Source organism: Pistacia vera, unplaced genomic scaffold (genome assembly GCF_008641045.1).
Source record: "Pistacia vera cultivar Batoury unplaced genomic scaffold, PisVer_v2 Contig1152, whole genome shotgun sequence".
In the NCBI taxonomy this organism is placed as follows: domain Eukaryota; kingdom Viridiplantae; phylum Streptophyta; class Magnoliopsida; order Sapindales; family Anacardiaceae; genus Pistacia; species Pistacia vera.
In genome coordinates this window covers 293,629-312,826 of record NW_022195196.1, presented here as the reverse complement: position 1 = coordinate 312,826, position 19,198 = coordinate 293,629, and the positions used below count along the sequence as shown (strand labels likewise).

Genomic DNA, 19,198 nt, shown 5'->3' with positions numbered 1-19,198 from the left:
CGGATTTAAAAATAATCCGAATTAGCTCAAGAAGTGCTTTTGGATTTGGTAGATTTAATATTTTAATTGACAATTAACTTATTAGTAAAAATTGAATTATTATTTTTCTGTTTTGGTAAACCTTGTTAGGACAAGGGAATTTATTAACTAGAAAAAAAAATATATATATATATATATAAAGGGGACCTATTGAGCCTTACACCTCAAGAAAAATCAATAAAAAAAAAAAAAAAAAGCCTAAAATGCAATACAAATTGTGGAAATTTATAGCTTGAACTAGAATGGCCAATATCTATACATATTGAATTATTATTTTTTTCTTTTGGTAAACCGTGTTAGGACAAGGAAACTTATTAACTAGAAAAAAAAAAAAAACATGTATCTAATAAAGGGGACATATTGAGCCTTACTTCTCGAGAAAAAATAATATATAGAGATAAAAGAAAGAAAAAAAAGCCTAAAATGCAATACAAATTCTGAAAATTTATAACTAGAATAGTCAAATGAAGAAATTATACATTCAAAATAAATTATAAGCTTTAGAATTTCTTTTTTTTTTGGGATCATATTCGTATTAACAACTAATCTGGCACAAATCAGAGACTATGAGAAAGGAAGAAAACTTGACAAAATTTTAGAAGAAGTCGAATTAGATAGATGAAGTAGGTTTTGACTTTAATTAACAATTTTTTTTAAAGAAAAAAAATCACAAGATTGAATGTTAGATTCACACTTGTTTTGAAGATAAGTTACATTGATTAATAAAGTAGATTACATTTGATTTGGAGTTAATGACATTAATCTCCTAACTATGATATAATAAGGATAAAAAGGTTTTTATTATTTTTTAAACCTTAATAGAATTTTTTTTTTTTAATATATCATACCTCAAAGGCATTAATTATTAACTCTTTCATTTATAATAATTTTTTAAAACTACAAAGTTAAAAGTGGGATATAGTTAGTGAAAAAATTCTCAAATGCAGATGTCTATATATATTTTTTTATTACTTGTGTGATGAACATTGAAAGATAAAATTTTATAGTTTTCAGTGTTAATTAACCTAATAAATGTGATAGAATTAAAAAAAAAAAAAAAAGACAACGACAGAGTGCACATTAGAAAAGGACTCTTGATTAATGAAATTATCAAGTCAATTTGATTAACAAGCTATATAGAAGATTTAAGACTCTTAAGACCTAAAAAAATAATAATCGACATGAGATAAGTTATCAAAATTTTATGTCGTCTTATTGGTAAGGGTCGGTTATGAGTTACATATATAGAATTTTTTTCTTAAATAGTATAAGATTTTTTTTTTTTTAATTTTAGAATGATCCATAAAAAATGATAATCAGTTAAACTCAAAACAAACAATATCATACAATAATGTGCAGATAAATCCTCCTATGTTTTGTCTTTTTATAGTGAGCACCCGTTGGTTTCAGAAATACTAGTCTAACCTTGGAGCGTTTGGCCTTTTTTGTAGTGAGCATCCGCTGATTTTATTATTCATCCAAATTTAATTAATCTAGCATCCAAAATTTGTCAATAATGTTAAGAGTTAATTAATATATTTTTTAGAAGTTAAATTGATGAAATTGTTAATAAATTTGAAGGTTTAATTGATAATATTCTCGAAATTAGTGTCTACTCACTACAAAAAAGGTCAAATATGCAAGGGTTAGGGTCGCATTTTTTAAACCAACAGGTATTCACTATACAAAATGTCAAACCCACAGAAATTAGGGTTGTATTTGGAAAACCAGCATATGCTTATTATTTATGTTATTAATTAAAATGTAATGAATAAAATATTTGAATTGTACAATTCTGTCGCTATTAAGAACATAAATTATATTATCAACTTCCAAAACCAGCTATTTATCTTACTAATCAGGATTTGATTAAGATGGTTGATTGTTTAATGGGGTAATTAGTTAGCTTTTAAACACAAACAAAATCTTAAAAATCTTATGGTATAATTTCATCATGTCAGCATAACAAGTAGGTGGCTTCATTGATTAAATATCCAAACATTATGTTATAATTAATGTAAGTGTTAGTTTTCATGCAACGCTTGGCATATTGACATATTACCGATATATTAATTTAAACTGCCCAAAACATATAATAAAATTAAAAAATAAAAAAAGATTGTGATTTTGTAAACGTTCCTTGGCTTATTCTATGTAATTTCAACTTCCAAGGTTTAATTCTTATCTTATCTTATGGTAGGTGTAACATTTGGAGGAATCTTCCAAAATAATATGTAGAAATGATAAATAAAAAGGAAAAAACTCGTTTATTTTTTTAATTATTTTAGGATTAAGAGTTTTATATTTTTATTTTAATATAATTATGTCCTTTGAATAATGAATTTGTTTTATATTATGAAATTACATATCGACATTTTATATATATATATAAGTCAAATGCTTTATACATTATGATACTTTCAATGAAACCATAAATCTCCATTTAGTTTCGAACTAGCACTATAAGAAAAATGGTATATCTAACCCATTTATAAAAGTCTATTAAAAAATGCGAACATCTCCACTTTAGAATTTTTTAAATACAAAATTTTAATTCTTTATAAACTCTTAGCTCTAAAAAATGTAAAATATATTTATTTGTAGAATATGATATAAAAACAAATACGTTTGTTTAGTTATTTGGAGTAGTATTTTTGAAATATGGTGTGTTTGTTTTCCTATCCTATTTATATTCCAAATCTTTAAATCAAAATGCATATTTGAAATATGGAGTAGTATTTAAATCTTTTTTGTTGACATGCGAACTACTAAGCATTCAATTGATGGTACACACTAGTAGGGGTGTTAAAAAACGGTTAATTTTTTTTTTAATTGAACAAGTTTTTCAGTTCGGACAAATTTTCAAACGGAAACTGAACCAGTTTAGAGGGAAAACCAGTGTTTTGGTTAATCGGTTTTCTCTTTTTTTTTTATAGAACTTTTTTTTCCTAAATTAAATTGTAAATATAAACAATACATATCCAAATAAAAATTAAATATTCATACATATTTATTGACCACTACTAATAATACATTATATATATATATATATAAAACCGGTTCAAAAAACTTGTTTCGGTTAACCTTTTTTTATTTTTTCATGAATCAGTAACCGAACCAAAAATCTGATTTTTAAAATTTTTCGAATCATAATTGAACTATATTTTTGGTTAACCGATTTTTTAACTCGGTTACCCATTCGATTTGATTTTTGTATTTTTTTCAAACACCCCTACACACTCGAGCATAAACCATATCAAGTGTGATGCTTTAACTTGATGTAACATTGGTCAACTTAATCAATTTGTTCTATTTTATATCAGTTTGTCTTACACATTTTGTCACTATTATAAACTTAATTAAGCATAAGAGGAAATGACATCTCTGCCCCTTATCATGATTTCATGGCAATCTTATTTGACTTTGACAATCTCATTTTCAAAGTCAGGACGTTAAAATCAGCAAAGAAAGTGAGATGTTTTTAGTTTCTGAAGGGTTAAATGTCATTTTCCCACCCAAAGTTTGGCGAAGGCCCATTTTCTTAACCATAAACTTTGAGAAAAAACCCTTTTTCCCACCCATAATCAATCTTCATTAATAGAATCTGTTACCAGACAGGGGTAACAGGGTAAAATTGTGAAAGGACTGCAATATCTTTTATTATTAGACTTTATAATTTTTAATGAGATTGAATAATATTTTCCCACCCAAACTTTATTAAATCTATTTTTCTCTCCTAGTTTGGTTTATGTTAATTTTAGGGTTAATAAATTAAAAAAATTAAAAATAAAGTCAGTTATTAAAATAAATAAGAAATCTAAAATTAAATTAAATTAAAAAAAAACTCATAATAAAATAAATAAGAAATCTAAAATTAAATTAAATTAAAAAAAAACTCAAAAACTGAAAAAAAAAAAAAACAATCAGGCGAAATCGCACCGACCGAATCAAACCTGACTAGATTCAATATCGATTGAATCACACTTGACCAGGTGTGACTTGGGCCAAATCGCACCAAGTTAGTTGCAACTCAGGCAGAATGGCACTAGGTTGGTTGCTATTCAAGCCGAACTGCACCTATCCGAGTGCGATTCCAATTGAATCGCACCTAGTTGGGTGTGATTTCGGTCGAATCACACTTGGCTAGGTGCAAATTTGTTGGAATAGCAACCGGCCTGGTGCGATTCGATCAAAATCGTTGGGTGTGATACTGGCTAGTTGATTTTTTTTTTTTTCAAATTTTCATAATTTTTTTTGATTTTTTTTCTTCTTTTTAAAAATTGTTTAGTTTTCTTTTTTCGGAAATCATATTTTTATACAATTTCATAAAATATATACAATTTTAATGAAATATTGTTTTGTAGTTTTATAGATATTTAATTGATAGATATTATTATAATTTTTAAAAATAATATACACAATTTTAATTTTTTTTAGAAACACGCATACTTCAAAAGTGAAACCTCTATTGTAATAATAAAAGTTGAAGAATAGGGGTTTAAATGGCTAATTCCCAAGTTACTAAAGGTAATTGTCATGTGTTTGTAATTTAGGGTTCTTTATAAAACTCAAACTCTTTATTATAAAGAATTTATTCATAAAAACGAGAGTCTAATAGACTCTTTGTTATTTAAATATAAATTAAAAAGTAAGTTCTCTCCACATCTAAAGTGTCAAATTTCACTGTCTATCCTAATTTTAATTAAAAAATTATAAATTTCTATATATTTTATTTATTAATTATCTCTTCTATTAAGTTTATTTTCTTGAAATTTAAAGATTTTACTGGATTTGAATAAAAATTTTGTTTTTTATATTTAGAAATTAATGAATATGTTCTTTATTTATGCAAAAGATACTCTTTAAAGTAAAGATTACTATTAAAGATGCTAAATATTAAACCGATAATATATATTGTGCAAACTTGAATGCCCTTCTGCCATTAAAACTAACTTTTGAATTTTAACGAGGGGTGGGAAAACGTTTTTCACAAAGTTTATGGGTGAAAAATTACATTCACCGAACGTTGGGTAAGGCAAAATGTTATTCGGCCTTTCTGAAACTAACCTTATGGTATAAATATTAAATAGGGGCTGAAAAAAAATTTGTCCATAATTACGATTAGCCTCTTTGTCTTAATGCTAAGTTACGTGCCCGAGTCAATTTATGCATTTATTTTTGTGTGTCGTTTTGTGTTGTTTGATTATCGTTTCAACTTTGCAGGTAACAACGTATTTTGTTTTCTCAATTAAATCAATAAATTAAGATTAACTATTTTAATATATTATCCGTTCTCCTATAGCTTAAAAACTATATTTAAATTTAAAGATGGTTATTTCAGTAGAAAAATATAGATTATTGACTTAAAATAAACCAATTATTTATACATATAGTTATAAGTAATTGCTAAGTAATTATTATATGATTAATTTAATCATTAAATATTTTTGTTTTCACTATATATTTTATATTAATTAAAATTAATCTATTGGTGTTGTCGTCGAAATTATAAAAATAATGATTAAACCTAATTCTTAAATTTTATATGAATATATTCAGAAAATAGGCTTCATAATAGTTATTTAAGTACAAATAGCATCAGAATGAGTTTTTTTATCTTATTTATTGATTGTTGATTTCCTTAAAAAGAATATGTACAAAAAAAAAAAAAAAAAAAAAAAACTTTGAAAAAAAAACTTTTTCCCACCCTTAACAATCTTCATTAATGGAACCTGTTACCGGACAGGGGTAACAGGGTAAATTATGAGAAGGCTATAATATCTTTTATTATTAGACTTTATAATTTTTAATGAGATTGAATATATTTTCCCACCCAAACTTTATTAAATCTATTTTTCTCTCCTAGTTTGGTTTATGTTATTTTAGGGTTAATAAATTAAAAAATTAAAATAAAGTCAAAATGTAAAAATGAAAAAGTCTGAAAAATAAAATAAATAAAAACTCAAAACTGAAAAAAAAAAAAAAAAAAAAAACAATCAGGTGAATCCACCAGCCAAATCAAAACTAACATAGATTTGATATCGATTGAATCACACTGGCCAAGTGTGACTTAGACCAATTGCACCAAGCTGGTTGCAACTCACGTAGAATGGCACTAGGTTGGTTGCTATTCAAGCCGAACCGCACCTAGCCGAGTGCGATTCCAACTGAATCACACTAGTTGGTGTGATTTTGTCGACTCACACTTGGCTAGGTGCAAATCTGTTGGAATAGCAACTTCTTGTCGATTCAATTGAATCATTGGGTTCGATTATGGCTAATTGATTTTTTTTTTTTAGTTTTTCAATTTTTTTTTCAAATTTTCATAATTTTTTTATTTTTTAGATTTTTTCTTCTTTTTTAAAATTTTTAGTTTTCTTTTTTGGAAATCATATTTTTACAATTTCATAAAATATATACAATTTTAATGAAATATTATTTTGTATATATTTTTATAATTTTAAAATAATATATACATTTTTTTTAATTTTTTTTTTTTTTTTTTTTAAAACAGGCGTATTTCAAAAGCAAAACCTCCATTGTCAAAAAAAAAAAAAATAAAAGTACCTGGGTACAAAAAAAAAAAAAAAAAATACTTATAAAAAGTTGAAGAATAGGGGTTTAAATGACTAATTCCCAAGTCAGTAAAGGTAATTGTTATGTATTTGTAATTTAGGGGTGTAAAACTCTCCAAATGATTATTTATAAGAATCAAACTCTTTATTATAAAGAATTTATTCATAAAAATAGACTATTTATTATTTAAATATAAATAAAAGAGTGAGTTCTCTCCATATTTAGATTATTTAAATATAAATAAAAGAGTGAGTTCTCTCCATATTTAGAGAGTCAAATTTCACTTTATATCATAATTTTAATTAATAAATTACATGTTTTTATATATTTTATTTATTAATTATCTCTCTTATTAAGTTTTTTTCTTAAAATTTAAAGATTCTATTGGATTTAAATAAATTTTTTTTTTTATATTTAGAAATCAATGAAGATGTTCTTTATTTATATGAAAAATACTTTTTAAAGTAAAGAACCTATAATATATATTGTGCAAACTTGAATGCCCTTCTGCCATTAAAATTAATTTTTGAATTTTAACGATGGGTGGGAAAACGTTTTTCACAAAGTTTATGGGTGAAAATTTTATTCGCCAAATGTTGGTAGGCAAAATGTCATTCGGCCTTTCTGAAACTCTAAGGTTAAACGAACCTTATGCTATAAATATTAAATAGGGACTGAAAATAATTTATTTGTCCATAATTACAAGTAGCCTCTTTGTCTTAATGCTAAGTTACGTGCCCGAGTCAATGTCTGCATTTATTTTTGTGTGTCGTTTTGTGTTGATTGATCATCGTTTCAATTTTGCAGTTCACAACGTACTTTGTTTTCTCAATTAAATCAATAAATTAAGATTAACTATTTTAATATATTATCCGTTCTCCTATAGCTTAAAAACTATATGTAAATTTAAAGATGGTTATTTTAGTGGAAAAATATAGATTATTGACTTAAAATAAACCAATTATTTATACATATAGTTATAAGTAATTGCTAAGTAATTATTATATGATTAATTTAATCATTAAATATTTTTGTTTTCATTATATTTTATATTTAATTAAAATTAATCTATTGGCATTTTCGTCAAAATTATATAAATAATAAATTATATACTCAGAAAATAGGCATCATAATAGTTATTTAAGTAAAAATAGCGTTATGAATGAATTTATTTTATCTTATATTATTAATTATTGATTTCCTTAAAAAAGAATATATGTTTTAGAAAAAAACCATGTCGAGTCAAACGAAGGTTAACGAAAGATATTAGATTAGGTATTTTTATAATAGATGATATATGTATTATTATGATTGATAAAATAAAGAAATAATGATAATGACTAATGATATTTCAATAAAAGATTTTTCAATTTTATTTCAATTATTTTATCAAGAAGGAAATATGTTAATTCTACAACAATCATTTAATTTAGAAATGGGTTATATTAAAGGATGAGTGGGTCTATATACTCGACTCCAATCTTAAGAACTGGAATCAGAACTGTATAATATTAGTTTTTGAGATTAAGGAACTGCAACCAATATTTGCGATTCCAAATCTTAACAACCAGTATTATCCGGTTCCAAATATCAAACATTACATAAATACTAATTCATATGATAACAAATGTATATTATTATAAATTATTAATATGATGTTAGCACGTTTGAAATATTTTTAGGGAAAGATTCGTTAAAACTTAAAACTCGATTTAATATAAAATAACAATAACCATAAAAACACATAAATTTAAAAAAAAAAAAAAAAAAAATCACAAACAAGGAAAGTAACTGAAGAAGATGGCATCTTGATCTTCATCTGACTCTTCATGTTCTGTGTGACTCTGTCTTTGCCTTCTTTTGTCTATCCAGTTTTTCCGCTAAAATCTAAACTCTTTCCTCCACCTTTTATCTTCCTTTGATCCTCCACTTAATCATATCTTCTGTCTCTTTCTCCTCTTCAAACTTCTCTTACTCACTCTCTTCCTCATTGCCCCTTGTGTTTCTGTTGTGTTTGTTTATCTAATCTTGACTTTTTTTGACCAAGTTTCAAGTGTTTGGTTTTTGTTACCCGTCCAAAGCTTGCATTTTTCAAAGTTTAGTTGTTGTTTAGTTTTTATTTAAGATTCCAATTTCAAGTATTTCTTTGCTTTTCTCATCTGGGAATCTTCTAGAACTCGCATTTTTTGAATCTTTTCTTGGTTCACTTCAGCTATTGTGTGAATTCTTGTTGAAATAAGCCATTGAGTTGAAGTTTGAGTTTATATTGAAGCCTTCTATTTTAAGTTTTTCTTTGTTTTTCCCATCTGGGTATTCTCCAAAGCTTGCATTTTTTGAATTTTTCTTGGTTCATTTCAGCTTCATTTGTGTGAATTCTTGTTGAAATAAAGCCATTGAAGGATACCCACTTGAGTTTTTGTTAAAGCTTTCAAATTCAAGTTCGTCATTGTCTTTCCCATCTGGGTATCCTCTAAACTTTCCTTTTAAACTCTTTTATGGTTCATTTGAGCTCCATTTGTGTAAAAAAGTGTGTTTAACTTGGCCATTGAAGGATACCCATTGATTACTAAACTAAAAGATCAATTATTTCCCTCTTTCCCCTTCTGAATATCCTCCGAAACTAGCATTTTCCATGTTTGTTTTTTCTGATTCATTTCAGCTTCATTTGTATGATTTCGTGTTAAAATAAGTCATTGAAGGACATCCATTTGATTTCTGATCCTGTCTTTTTCTCCACTTGCTGTTACTTATTAAGCCACAATTCAACTTCTTCACTCTTTTTCCCTTCTGGGTATTCTCTTGAACTTACGTTATTGAACTTTTTCTTGTTGCTTTCAGCTTCATTTGTGTAAACTATTGCTCAAATAAGCCACAGAAGAAACTCCGTTTGATTTATACTTAACCTTTAAATCCTGCTTCTTGTAGCTTGATGTGGCCTCACTACTTTGCTTCTTTCTCTTGATTTGTGCCTATTTTCTTCTACAAGTCAAATCAATCTCTAAACTTCACTTCCACATCTTGATTCTCTCCACAACTCATAAATACTTGCATTTCTTTTCACAATTTTTATCGGATTTGTGATCTTTTTATGTTGGAAATAGAAACAATTTGTTATGTCTTATTACAGCCATCCAGACTCATCTAATTGTTGCCCTTCATCAACATCTTCAACCGCTACAGCTGAGCTGAAGCTTTACCAAGCTTTTATTTTTTCTGTTCCAATTTTCTTCACTTTTATCCTCCTCTTTTTGTTCTATTTGTTCTATCTTCGCCGCAGGCGAGTTGATTGGGCATCTCTTCGAATGCGAAGCTCTCTACAAAACAATGACCTCTCAAGGGTATGCATTTGATCATTTTGCAATGAATTTTTTTTCTTCCAAGTATTTATATTATTTTTGTGTATATACCTATGTTTGGATTGGTTTTTGTTTTGGTTATTGACAGGCTGAAATGGGGTTAAAGAAAGAATTGAGAGAGATGTTGCCTATTATTATATATAAAGAGAGCTTCTCTATCAAAGACACACAGTGAGTGAACTTTCTCTAATTATGTTGATTTTAATTATCGCACTTGTTAAGGCGTTTTATGTAGGTTGTTTAGCTGGGTTGGTAGTTAATCCCGGCCCACACCACCACCATTGATTTATCAGGCACTTTTCTTCCGTAATATTTTAAGAAGTAGATTTATGTTGTTATTACTTTATTTAGAGGAATAACTTCTGCAGGTTTGTTAAGACAAAATGTGATCTTCCTTGAGGTCCTGAAAACATTTTTATACCGTAAGCATTTTATATGCTGGGACCAACATGACTGAATGGTTCTGTAATTAACCTCTGGCCTGCACCTTGGAGTAGTATCCCTCTATAGCAATGAGTAACAGATCAAATTAGCATTTTCTTTCTTCCACAAGGCCGAATCAAATATCTGGTTATCCCTAACCCTGCAACGTGTGCCAATCGGTTTTGGCTTAATTATGATGCGCATGCCACTTGAGACATTTTATGAAAGTATTCCAAATTTGAAGTGCGTGTTGATCTATGCTTATTGATATTCAAGATTTATGGGATAATTGCTGTTTCAGCTTTTTAGTTTGATACATTATGACTTAGACGTTTCTTCAATAGTGTGGAGATAAAATAAAAGGAAAAATGGGCCAAAAAGATTGCCTTCACTGTTTAGAATGAAAGAAGAATTGTGATGAACACTATATATGCCACATCTTCACTCAAACGTGTCATCAAAGAAAAAGCTGACTGCGTTTTGAAATACCATTCCTACTCATACAACGATTTATTATGTTCTGATTGCATTTATGTCAATTAGATTATACTGAAATCAGACCAGTTTTCCATACATAATTCTACAAAGTAAATAGTTGCTTGCATGGAATCTCCTGATATGGATTTATAGAAAAAAGGAAATGAAGTTGCTGTGTATATTTTTTATATATGTGAAGAGTACAATATGTAGAATCAGTAAACATGAATAGGGAAATTGAAGCTTGCAAGCTTTCGGCATTCCTTTACTAAATAGACATGCTATTATTGTTGCAGATGTTCAGTTTGTCTTGCGGACTACCAAGCAGAAGATAAACTTCAACAGATACCCGCATGTGGCCATGCATTCCACATGGATTGCATCGACCACTGGCTTGCCACCCACACCACTTGCCCACTCTGTCGTCTTTCCCTCATTCCTTCTCCTAAAGCTCCTAATGAATCACCTGACATCCAAGAAGAAACTAGTCGAGAATCTTCTGCCATGGAGAATAGTGATGGAGCATCTGATCAACCAACATCTGAGGCTTGTGAAGAAACTCAAGCTTCAGAACATTCTGGGTTGAGGGATGGAAATACAGGAACAGCCCAAAACAATTCTGAAGAGGAGGAAAGAAGTCCTCAACTTGTTGACCAAGGAAGCGAGTTTCGGGATACAAGGGATGAAAGTAAAGAGCATGATCATAGCAGACAGATCACGGGTGAGTTGTAGTTTCTTCCAAACCTGCTTAGTTGATATAATTAGGCCCATTTCATTTTTTACTTATTTGTGTGACAAGTGCAATTTTCTTCAATTGACTAGTTTTGACTGTGCTGCATTCTGCCTTAAGGCACATAAATTATACTGATTCTGAAGCTGAATGATGTTGAGATGTTAAACTATACAGAATGCTTCAACTTCAAGATTCAATGGGAACATATAAAATAACTGAATGGTTTCTTTTTCTTTTTATTAAATTAATTGAACTAAAGTATAATTCAGCCAAAATGGGCATACTAAATTAGAGTAGTTGTAGTTGCTAATTGATTTGTGCAAAGACCATCATACGGAGACCTTGATTGATTTAGTTACTAATTTATCATTTCTTGTTATTAATTTAATCTTATAACCAGCCACAAGCACTTTCATTTGATATAAATTAAAGTAACCAGAAGCTGGATTTTCATTTTTCTGTGATCAGTGGTAAACCGGGAAGGCCTTCCTTTTTTTTTTTTTTTTTAATTATTATAAGCATGCAGACGTATTTATGCAAAAATAAAATCAAAGTGTACTATAGTTGGTGACATATTTTGATCGCGTTTGAACAGCTGGATACCATGCACACACCATAACAGTGAAGTCACAACGATGCAGCCTAATGCCATTACGCACACCTATTATTCAGGCAAAACCGGTTGAGTAGCACGAAACTTCTGAGATGACAAATTCTCGTTCGCCAGGTAAATGTAATGAACAAATCATTGTTCAACTAATGCTTCCTCGCCGTTGTGACCCCGGGCTCGAGGAACTGGTCAACGACAAGGATTTTCGAAGAAAAATCCGTGAGCAGAGAGAAAGGAAAGAGCAAAAGTGGATGTTTTGGGATGGATACGGCTTATTAATGATGTTTTGTTTAATTTAATATATATTATAAGGCTCTTTTGTACTTAGCTTGGAACTTCTATTTATAGGGGGTACATTGTACATGTGCAGTTTAAAGTGTAATTTGAGATATATAGTTAAATTTGGAGTAAATATTGAAACTAGTTGAAATTTATTGAAACTTCTGATCTTCGATTCAGCTCAGGTTGTTCATACTCAATGACACATCATCAATTTATGTGAAAGCACTTTCTATAATATAGAAGTCTATTAAGCGATTTCCATTTTGAAAAAAAAAAGTACTTAAATGTTAAATAAGGAAGCATAGGGATAGCTAAGAGATGTTATTCCACTTCTTTCTCTTTGAATGTTCTAATGTCACTGAAGCAGAAGGCAAGAAACTGTGGCACTTTTGAGCATTAAGCATAAGCAGTACAACTTTTAAGAGAGTATTGTCCAAATGTACAAGCTAGATGCCTGGATCCACAGTTTTAAACAGGAGTAAGAATAACAGTGCACCAAATAAGGATATAACTAAACACACCAACAGATCGAGTATTCAATGCCCATACAAAATTAACCAACTCTTCCATCACCTGATTGATTCCTCGACTCGTAGAAGAGTCTCACAGTTTGATAGATCAAAGAAGGTTCAGCCATTGCGCCATTTCCATAATCCCCGCATGCCAGCTTTTTTGTGACAGGTGGGATGAGAGAAATACCAAGCTCATCAATTGACATAAGGTGCCGCTCTGTGAAAGGATTTTTCCACATGAAAGTGTTCATAGCAGGAGCAATAAAGAGTGGTCTGCTATAGTCCCATGCTCGCACAACACATGTTAGCAGATTGTCGCAGAGTCCTCCAGCAATCTGTAATACACAAGCAAAAATAGAGAACAAAAACAGTCAAATGAAGCCACTCACAGCAGGTACATCGGACAGTGACCTAAAAATCACACTATTATACTCAAAACAAAACATTGCTTATATATGACACTTTTTTATTACTCAGCAAAAGCACAGACCTTCCAGATTTCACTCCATGTCTTAAACAGAAGGAGCCAGCAGAAATCTGCACAGGATTCATTGCTAGAAATTTTGAAAAATCATGGTAAATACTTCTAATTTTAAGTTTTAGATCACAATGCCAACTTAATAATTGGAAGCGAGATAAGCATCCACAATAGCAATCTAGTGATAAGAAAGCATGCTGTAAGACATTGATATGCTCTGAGCAGAGTGCATAAAGGAACGCAGAAATTGGTTCCTAGTATACAAGCTATAAGACATAGAAATCAATGCATTCAATATGAACACATAGCAACCTAACAAAACAGTGAATTTGTTTCTGATTATTTTGTCAAAATCTATTTCAAGGAATCTATTTCTTTCTCATTCTGTCAATTGTGCATGCTCTCCTAACACATCTGACTACCAATGAAAACATAATCAATAATATGGGAAATAAGAATTCCAAGATACAAAAGGAATTACCTTGCCAAGTGTGTTTGCTGACAATGGGGCAATAACCATTATATCAGCCCAGCGGCGGAGCTCAATGTGTAGTACACTATCACCTATTTTGTTCCAGCTGGACCATTCATCGTCATCAGTGTAAAAAATCACCTCCTTAGGAAGTGATGCTCTATCAATGAAGTGTAGAGAGGACTTTGTGGCCACTGCTCTCACTTCTGCCCACTCTGAAAAACTATGGCAGAGATTCCCAAACTGTATAGCAGCTACACTTCCACTTGCAGCAAGTAAAATATGGGGTTTCCTCGGACCAGCATTCATTTGAATTGTCTCCCTCTCTGCACTCATAGGTTCTGAGTATGCCATAACCTATATAACAAAACGAATCACCATTTGTATTAAAATTTTCATAAAACCTTGAATTATCATACTGTTTGATAAAGAGCAAAAACAGTAATCGCTTAGGTAGACCTCCTCACAGTTTCATTATATACACAACTACGTTTTCTTTCTTCCTGGGATAGGAAACAACAAAAGTTGTAACTCGGATCACAATAAAATATAATGATCAAGAGAATGATTACCAACCTTATAGTTATTCTTGGGTGAAAAAGATATCCAAATAAATTAAACATGCGGAATAAGGACTGACGACTAGTCATTAGCTTGACAAAATGTTAAATCAAGCTGATGACTAGTCGTTAGCTTAACAAAATGTTAATCAAAGCTAACAACTTGTCATCATCCGTCCAGAGTCCAGACATTAAAAGTTTCAAGGCCTTGCACCTAAGAATTTTATCCACCCTTAATGACAGAGATAAAACTATTTTTTCTTCCGTGCAAGGCATCCCTTACTCTTTACAGAACCAAGAAATGAACAACTCCATATAGTCAACAAAAATCAAAATTAAAGTTTTAAAGATTCATTTTCCATCCTAATATTCTTACTTAAAGTCTTATTGAAAAATGCGAAAACAGTTTTGATGTGCCTTGCATAATGTTTCAAAATTATAAATAAGAAATCCAAAGCTAATTTTGTGCCAGAACTCATCGGTAAAACCAACCCTTTCCCACTTCTTAGGCCTCAACAGAAACAGCGAGTCCGTCTGGAAAGGCCATCAATTGAAAGCAAGCAGGTGACCTACACATATTACAAAAGATAACAAAAATATTAAGAAACCTGAAAATTCCAAAGAAGCTTAGCAAAAATATTCATTCAAAAAAATGTGCCATTAAAAACACTCTGCTACACTCAACAAATCCTAAATATTTCTTCTAGTTTCTAGCTGGAAATCGTTAATAAAAAAAGTTATAATCCCATCTTGCATATTCAACCAAAATGTAATCCCATAAAGAGAGAATACAAATCCATTAGCAGTGACAACATCCTTCTTTGAAATAAAAATTCCCAATCAGAAAATCAAGTCAAAGTAAAGCAAACCCATGATGGAACACTAACAACAAACAAAAATAATTTTAAGAAAAAGAAAAAACTTGAAGGGAGAGAGAAGCACACCTGGAGTTGGTTGAAGTCTTGAAGAGGGATTGATGGGGTTTCAAATTTAGGGATGGAGCCAATTCATTAAACAGATTCTTTTTTTTTTTTTTGTCTGAAAAGACCATATTAGCCCTACCTTACTAGACCTATTGTGTGGCTATCAATTTCAAGTTGAAGAAAGCTGCCCATAAATATGATAAAGAGAGAAATTATATTTAATATAGGCCGAAAGACTTATATCTACCCAGGTTTGGCCTATTGGTATCTAAAAGGTTTGGAAACGATAAATTAGTACTTTCCATTATGTGTTGTAGGTGATTTTCGTTTGCAAAAGGATAGTATAGTAATTTTATCTACAACCGCCAAACTTTTAAATTTTAGGGTTTGTTTGTTTTGTTATTTTAGATAGGATTTTTAAAATAGTATTGGTAGCAATGGTAGGTAGAGTTTGGTGATTATTACGAGATAAAATTTAAAAATTAATAAAAAAAACCCCAAGGTTTGCTAATTTGACTAAACACCCTAATATATAATAATTTTGTAAAATAACAAAAGTACCCTCACCTACCCACAGTGCCAGATTCCGGCCATCATCGTCGAAATCTAGTCGGAATCTAGTGTTATAGCGTAGAACAGTCATATGTCGATCTGACCTTTTTCGACTAGATCCACCAAGGATCTGGCCTGAAAAGGCCAAATCGACGCATTATCAGCTAGTTCTGATAGTTAATACGTCATTGTTACAGATTCCAGTTACCACGGATGGTGGTTGCTAAAATCTGATAACTATGGATGGATGAGAGTGTTTTTGTTAATTTATAAATTTTTTTATTGGTGGTGTTTTGTTAATTAAAAACTTATGGAGGGTTTAAGTAGTTTTTTAATTTATGATAGGATTTTAAAAGGGAATTGCTATTCTTACAAAGAAGTCTACAAAGTAGACATATAAAGTTAATCTCCACCCTTCATCTTCATCATTTTTCTCTCTCTCTCTCTTTCTCTTTTTCTGTTTTTCTTTTGGTTTTTTCTTTACTTTGTAAGCTACTTTGTAAACTTTTTTGTTTTTTTTCTTTACTTTGTAAACTTCTTTGTAAGGATAGATTTATCCATTTTAAAATAAGAAAACAAAAGCGTATTTGTACTTGGAACAGAGATGGAATATGGATAAATAATGAACCAAACTCGATTAATGGAGCGAAACTTCTTTGGAAGATTTCGCTTCGGAGATTGACACCTGTCCTCCTAATATTGACTTCGCTAAAAAACCAAATAAACCAAAAATCTTTGGCCTTTTCGTTGTTTGTCTCTGACTCTCTGAAGGAGTTTGTGAACTGAGCTGCTACCATCGTTTGGAGAAAGATCGTGGGAACGAGAAACCATCGACGACAATCAGTGAAATGGAAACCGGCAACAGTAGAGGGTGAGTTAAAACCGCGACAGTGGCAAAGTGAGTTTCAATGAACGGCGACGAATCCTATACGAAGACGATAGGCGACATCTGAGGGAGAGAATCGTGGGGTAACGACGAAAGTGGAGGACGACTGAGCTAATGCCGGCGTTATTAACGGTGGAGGACGAATATTAACGATATAAATCGTTGACAACAACAACAACGGAAACCAAGGGGTTAACGGGGTAGGTAATATTCATCAGCCTTTTTTTTCATATTTCAGTGCACCATTAAGTGGGTATGAGTACGCTGGTTGTTATAGATGTGTGTGTCTGTAGTGTTTTCCGAAAAGTATTTCCCGAGGGAAAGTTTGTTCTTGGTTTTTCTTATTTGTTCTTGGTTTTTTCTTATTTCAGTGCACTACTAAGTTTTAAAGGACAAAAGTAACAAGTAAATTGTGAATTTGAAGCTTTTGTGCCTTTTGCATGTTTGGTTAATTTTGAGGTTTATTTTATTTTTTTTGGGGGGGGGGGCGGGGGGTGTGTTTAGGGTTTGTTTATAACAGAGCTTCCTGGCAAAATTTTACAAGTTGCAGATTAAGACAATTGAACTGATTGTTGCTGGTTCAATTGGATAACGTGTTTTGAGTTTCCAACAAAACGTGTTATGTGATGGCCGATGAGCTCAAGTTTTTTCTATGCAATTTCACAAGAATCTTTTCAGGCCTCACCTTAAATTATTGTACGTTGTGGTAGATTCATACAAATCAATGCAAAAATGAAGTCTTTTTTTAATTGTGTTTGGTGAGTGTTAAAATAATAAAAAATTAACATAGTAATCTGAAGTGTTGTTCTGATGTGAAGAGATCATTTTTTTATCTCTTAATTATAGGCTATTTCTTGTAAACTCATCCTTAATTTCCGGGAAATTGGTACCTGTTTTCCCTTGTTCTGTGTTTTTCTCCTTGATTAATTTGTGGATAACTAACCAATAACTTCTCTTAAATACTAATATCTAATATCCAGGAAGTTTTGGATTATGTTCTGTTGATTTTTCTGGGTATAAGTGTGAATGCAACTTGGTCTTTGATAATGTGTGATATATTATATTGATTATGCATTTTCGGAGAAATTTTTAAGTTAAGAGTTACAGTTGGATGTGATTTTAACAAATCGTTTTCAGAAGGTTCTTTCATATCAAACAAGAAATTCCCGTCAAGTTTTGTGTCCATTAGTGTCTATATACCGCGTAGCATATATTAACCTGGATCTTGTTTGAGGTTTTGGGCAGCAAGTGAGTTCATTTGGAGGATGGATTGTTGTTTAGAATTTGTTCAGACATAGCCTATTGGATCGAGAGAGGACCATTTATCCTCCCTTGTGTTTGATTTAGTCGACTGTTTTAGGTTTATAATTGCTCCTAAAACTCACCAAAGGATCTTTCATTCTTTAACTCATTTGATCTAGTTCATTAATGTATTATCTGCTGTGTTTATCTTATCTTTTAATACATATATTTATATATAATTTAGGTAACATGATGTAGTTTGTAATTTTAATTGAACATGACATCATTTTGTAATTCATGTGCAAGATTTGTGTTTGTAAAATCCTTTAATCAATGGGGTTTGGGTTGGATGGGTGAAATTATTTGGGATGGATGTGTCTCTTCCAGATTTATGGTTTGACAGATTTTCCATGAAGCTGATTCAGAAAACTTTGCAGCAATGCATAAGAAGCTTTGTGGGACGTTTGGAAGAGTTTTGTAAATGATGTAGGAGGTTATTAGGTTGGTTATTTGGGCTGTTACTTTGGTAATTCTTCCATAAAGGATAGGCGTTATGTACAGGCTGTTAGGGGCTGGCTTAGGTGTAGATCTGTTAATATATCAGCTTCTGTCTTTTGTTTTGGAGGGACAAGATGCTAGTGCCTAGTTTTTTTATTGGCTTTTGCAGGCTACTTGTGGACGTGACAGTTTCCTCTGTTTTTTTTGGTTTTGTCTGGTCTCTTGGACCTTAGTGTCCCCGGCTTAGCTTTTCTCTTTTTGTATAGTGTTGTCCCTCGGGAATGCCCAAGGTTGGTTTGTCTTTAGGTAAGTAGGTTCTGTGAAATTTGCATGCATTGGTATTACAGTAGCAGTTGAATTATGGGAATCTAATAGATAAGTAAACTGAAACACGCATCAAATTATGGGTAAAGGACATAAATATCACATCTGAAAATTTTGTGTAGTTTCTGTTTCTTTCAAATAGGTTCTAACTCGGTATCAATTAATTTTGTGGATTTGCAGGATGGAGAACAAGACATTTTTGTGCCTGTTTTTGCAGCTAAGGGTGTGCATATGGAAACTACTAAGTTTTTTAAA

General features: G+C 30.6%; 2 protein-coding genes across 2 annotated transcripts; one reads left to right on the top strand and one right to left on the bottom strand.

The window, feature by feature from the left end:
- Window positions 1-8,394: 8,394 nt before the first annotated feature.
- On the top strand, window positions 8,395-12,654 carry LOC116146730 (RING-H2 finger protein ATL7-like). Its single transcript, XM_031432154.1, has 4 exons — window positions 8,395-9,953; window positions 10,060-10,142; window positions 11,168-11,592; window positions 12,200-12,654. The coding sequence occupies exons 1-4, from the start codon at window positions 9,729-9,731 to the stop codon at window positions 12,292-12,294; spliced, it is 828 nt and encodes a 275-aa protein (XP_031288014.1). The 5' UTR covers window positions 8,395-9,728; the 3' UTR covers window positions 12,295-12,654.
- Window positions 12,655-12,925: 271 nt separating this feature from the next.
- LOC116146982 (phosphopantothenoylcysteine decarboxylase-like) lies at window positions 12,926-15,490 on the bottom strand. The gene is made up of 4 exons (XM_031432408.1): window positions 15,463-15,490; window positions 15,011-15,087; window positions 13,968-14,315; window positions 12,926-13,343 (listed from the first exon to the last, which is right to left on the bottom strand). Exons 3-4 carry the CDS (start codon window positions 14,310-14,312, stop codon window positions 13,050-13,052), a joined length of 639 nt encoding a protein of 212 aa, XP_031288268.1. The 5' UTR covers window positions 14,313-14,315; window positions 15,011-15,087; window positions 15,463-15,490; the 3' UTR covers window positions 12,926-13,049.
- Between the last annotated feature and the right edge of the window lie 3,708 nt (window positions 15,491-19,198).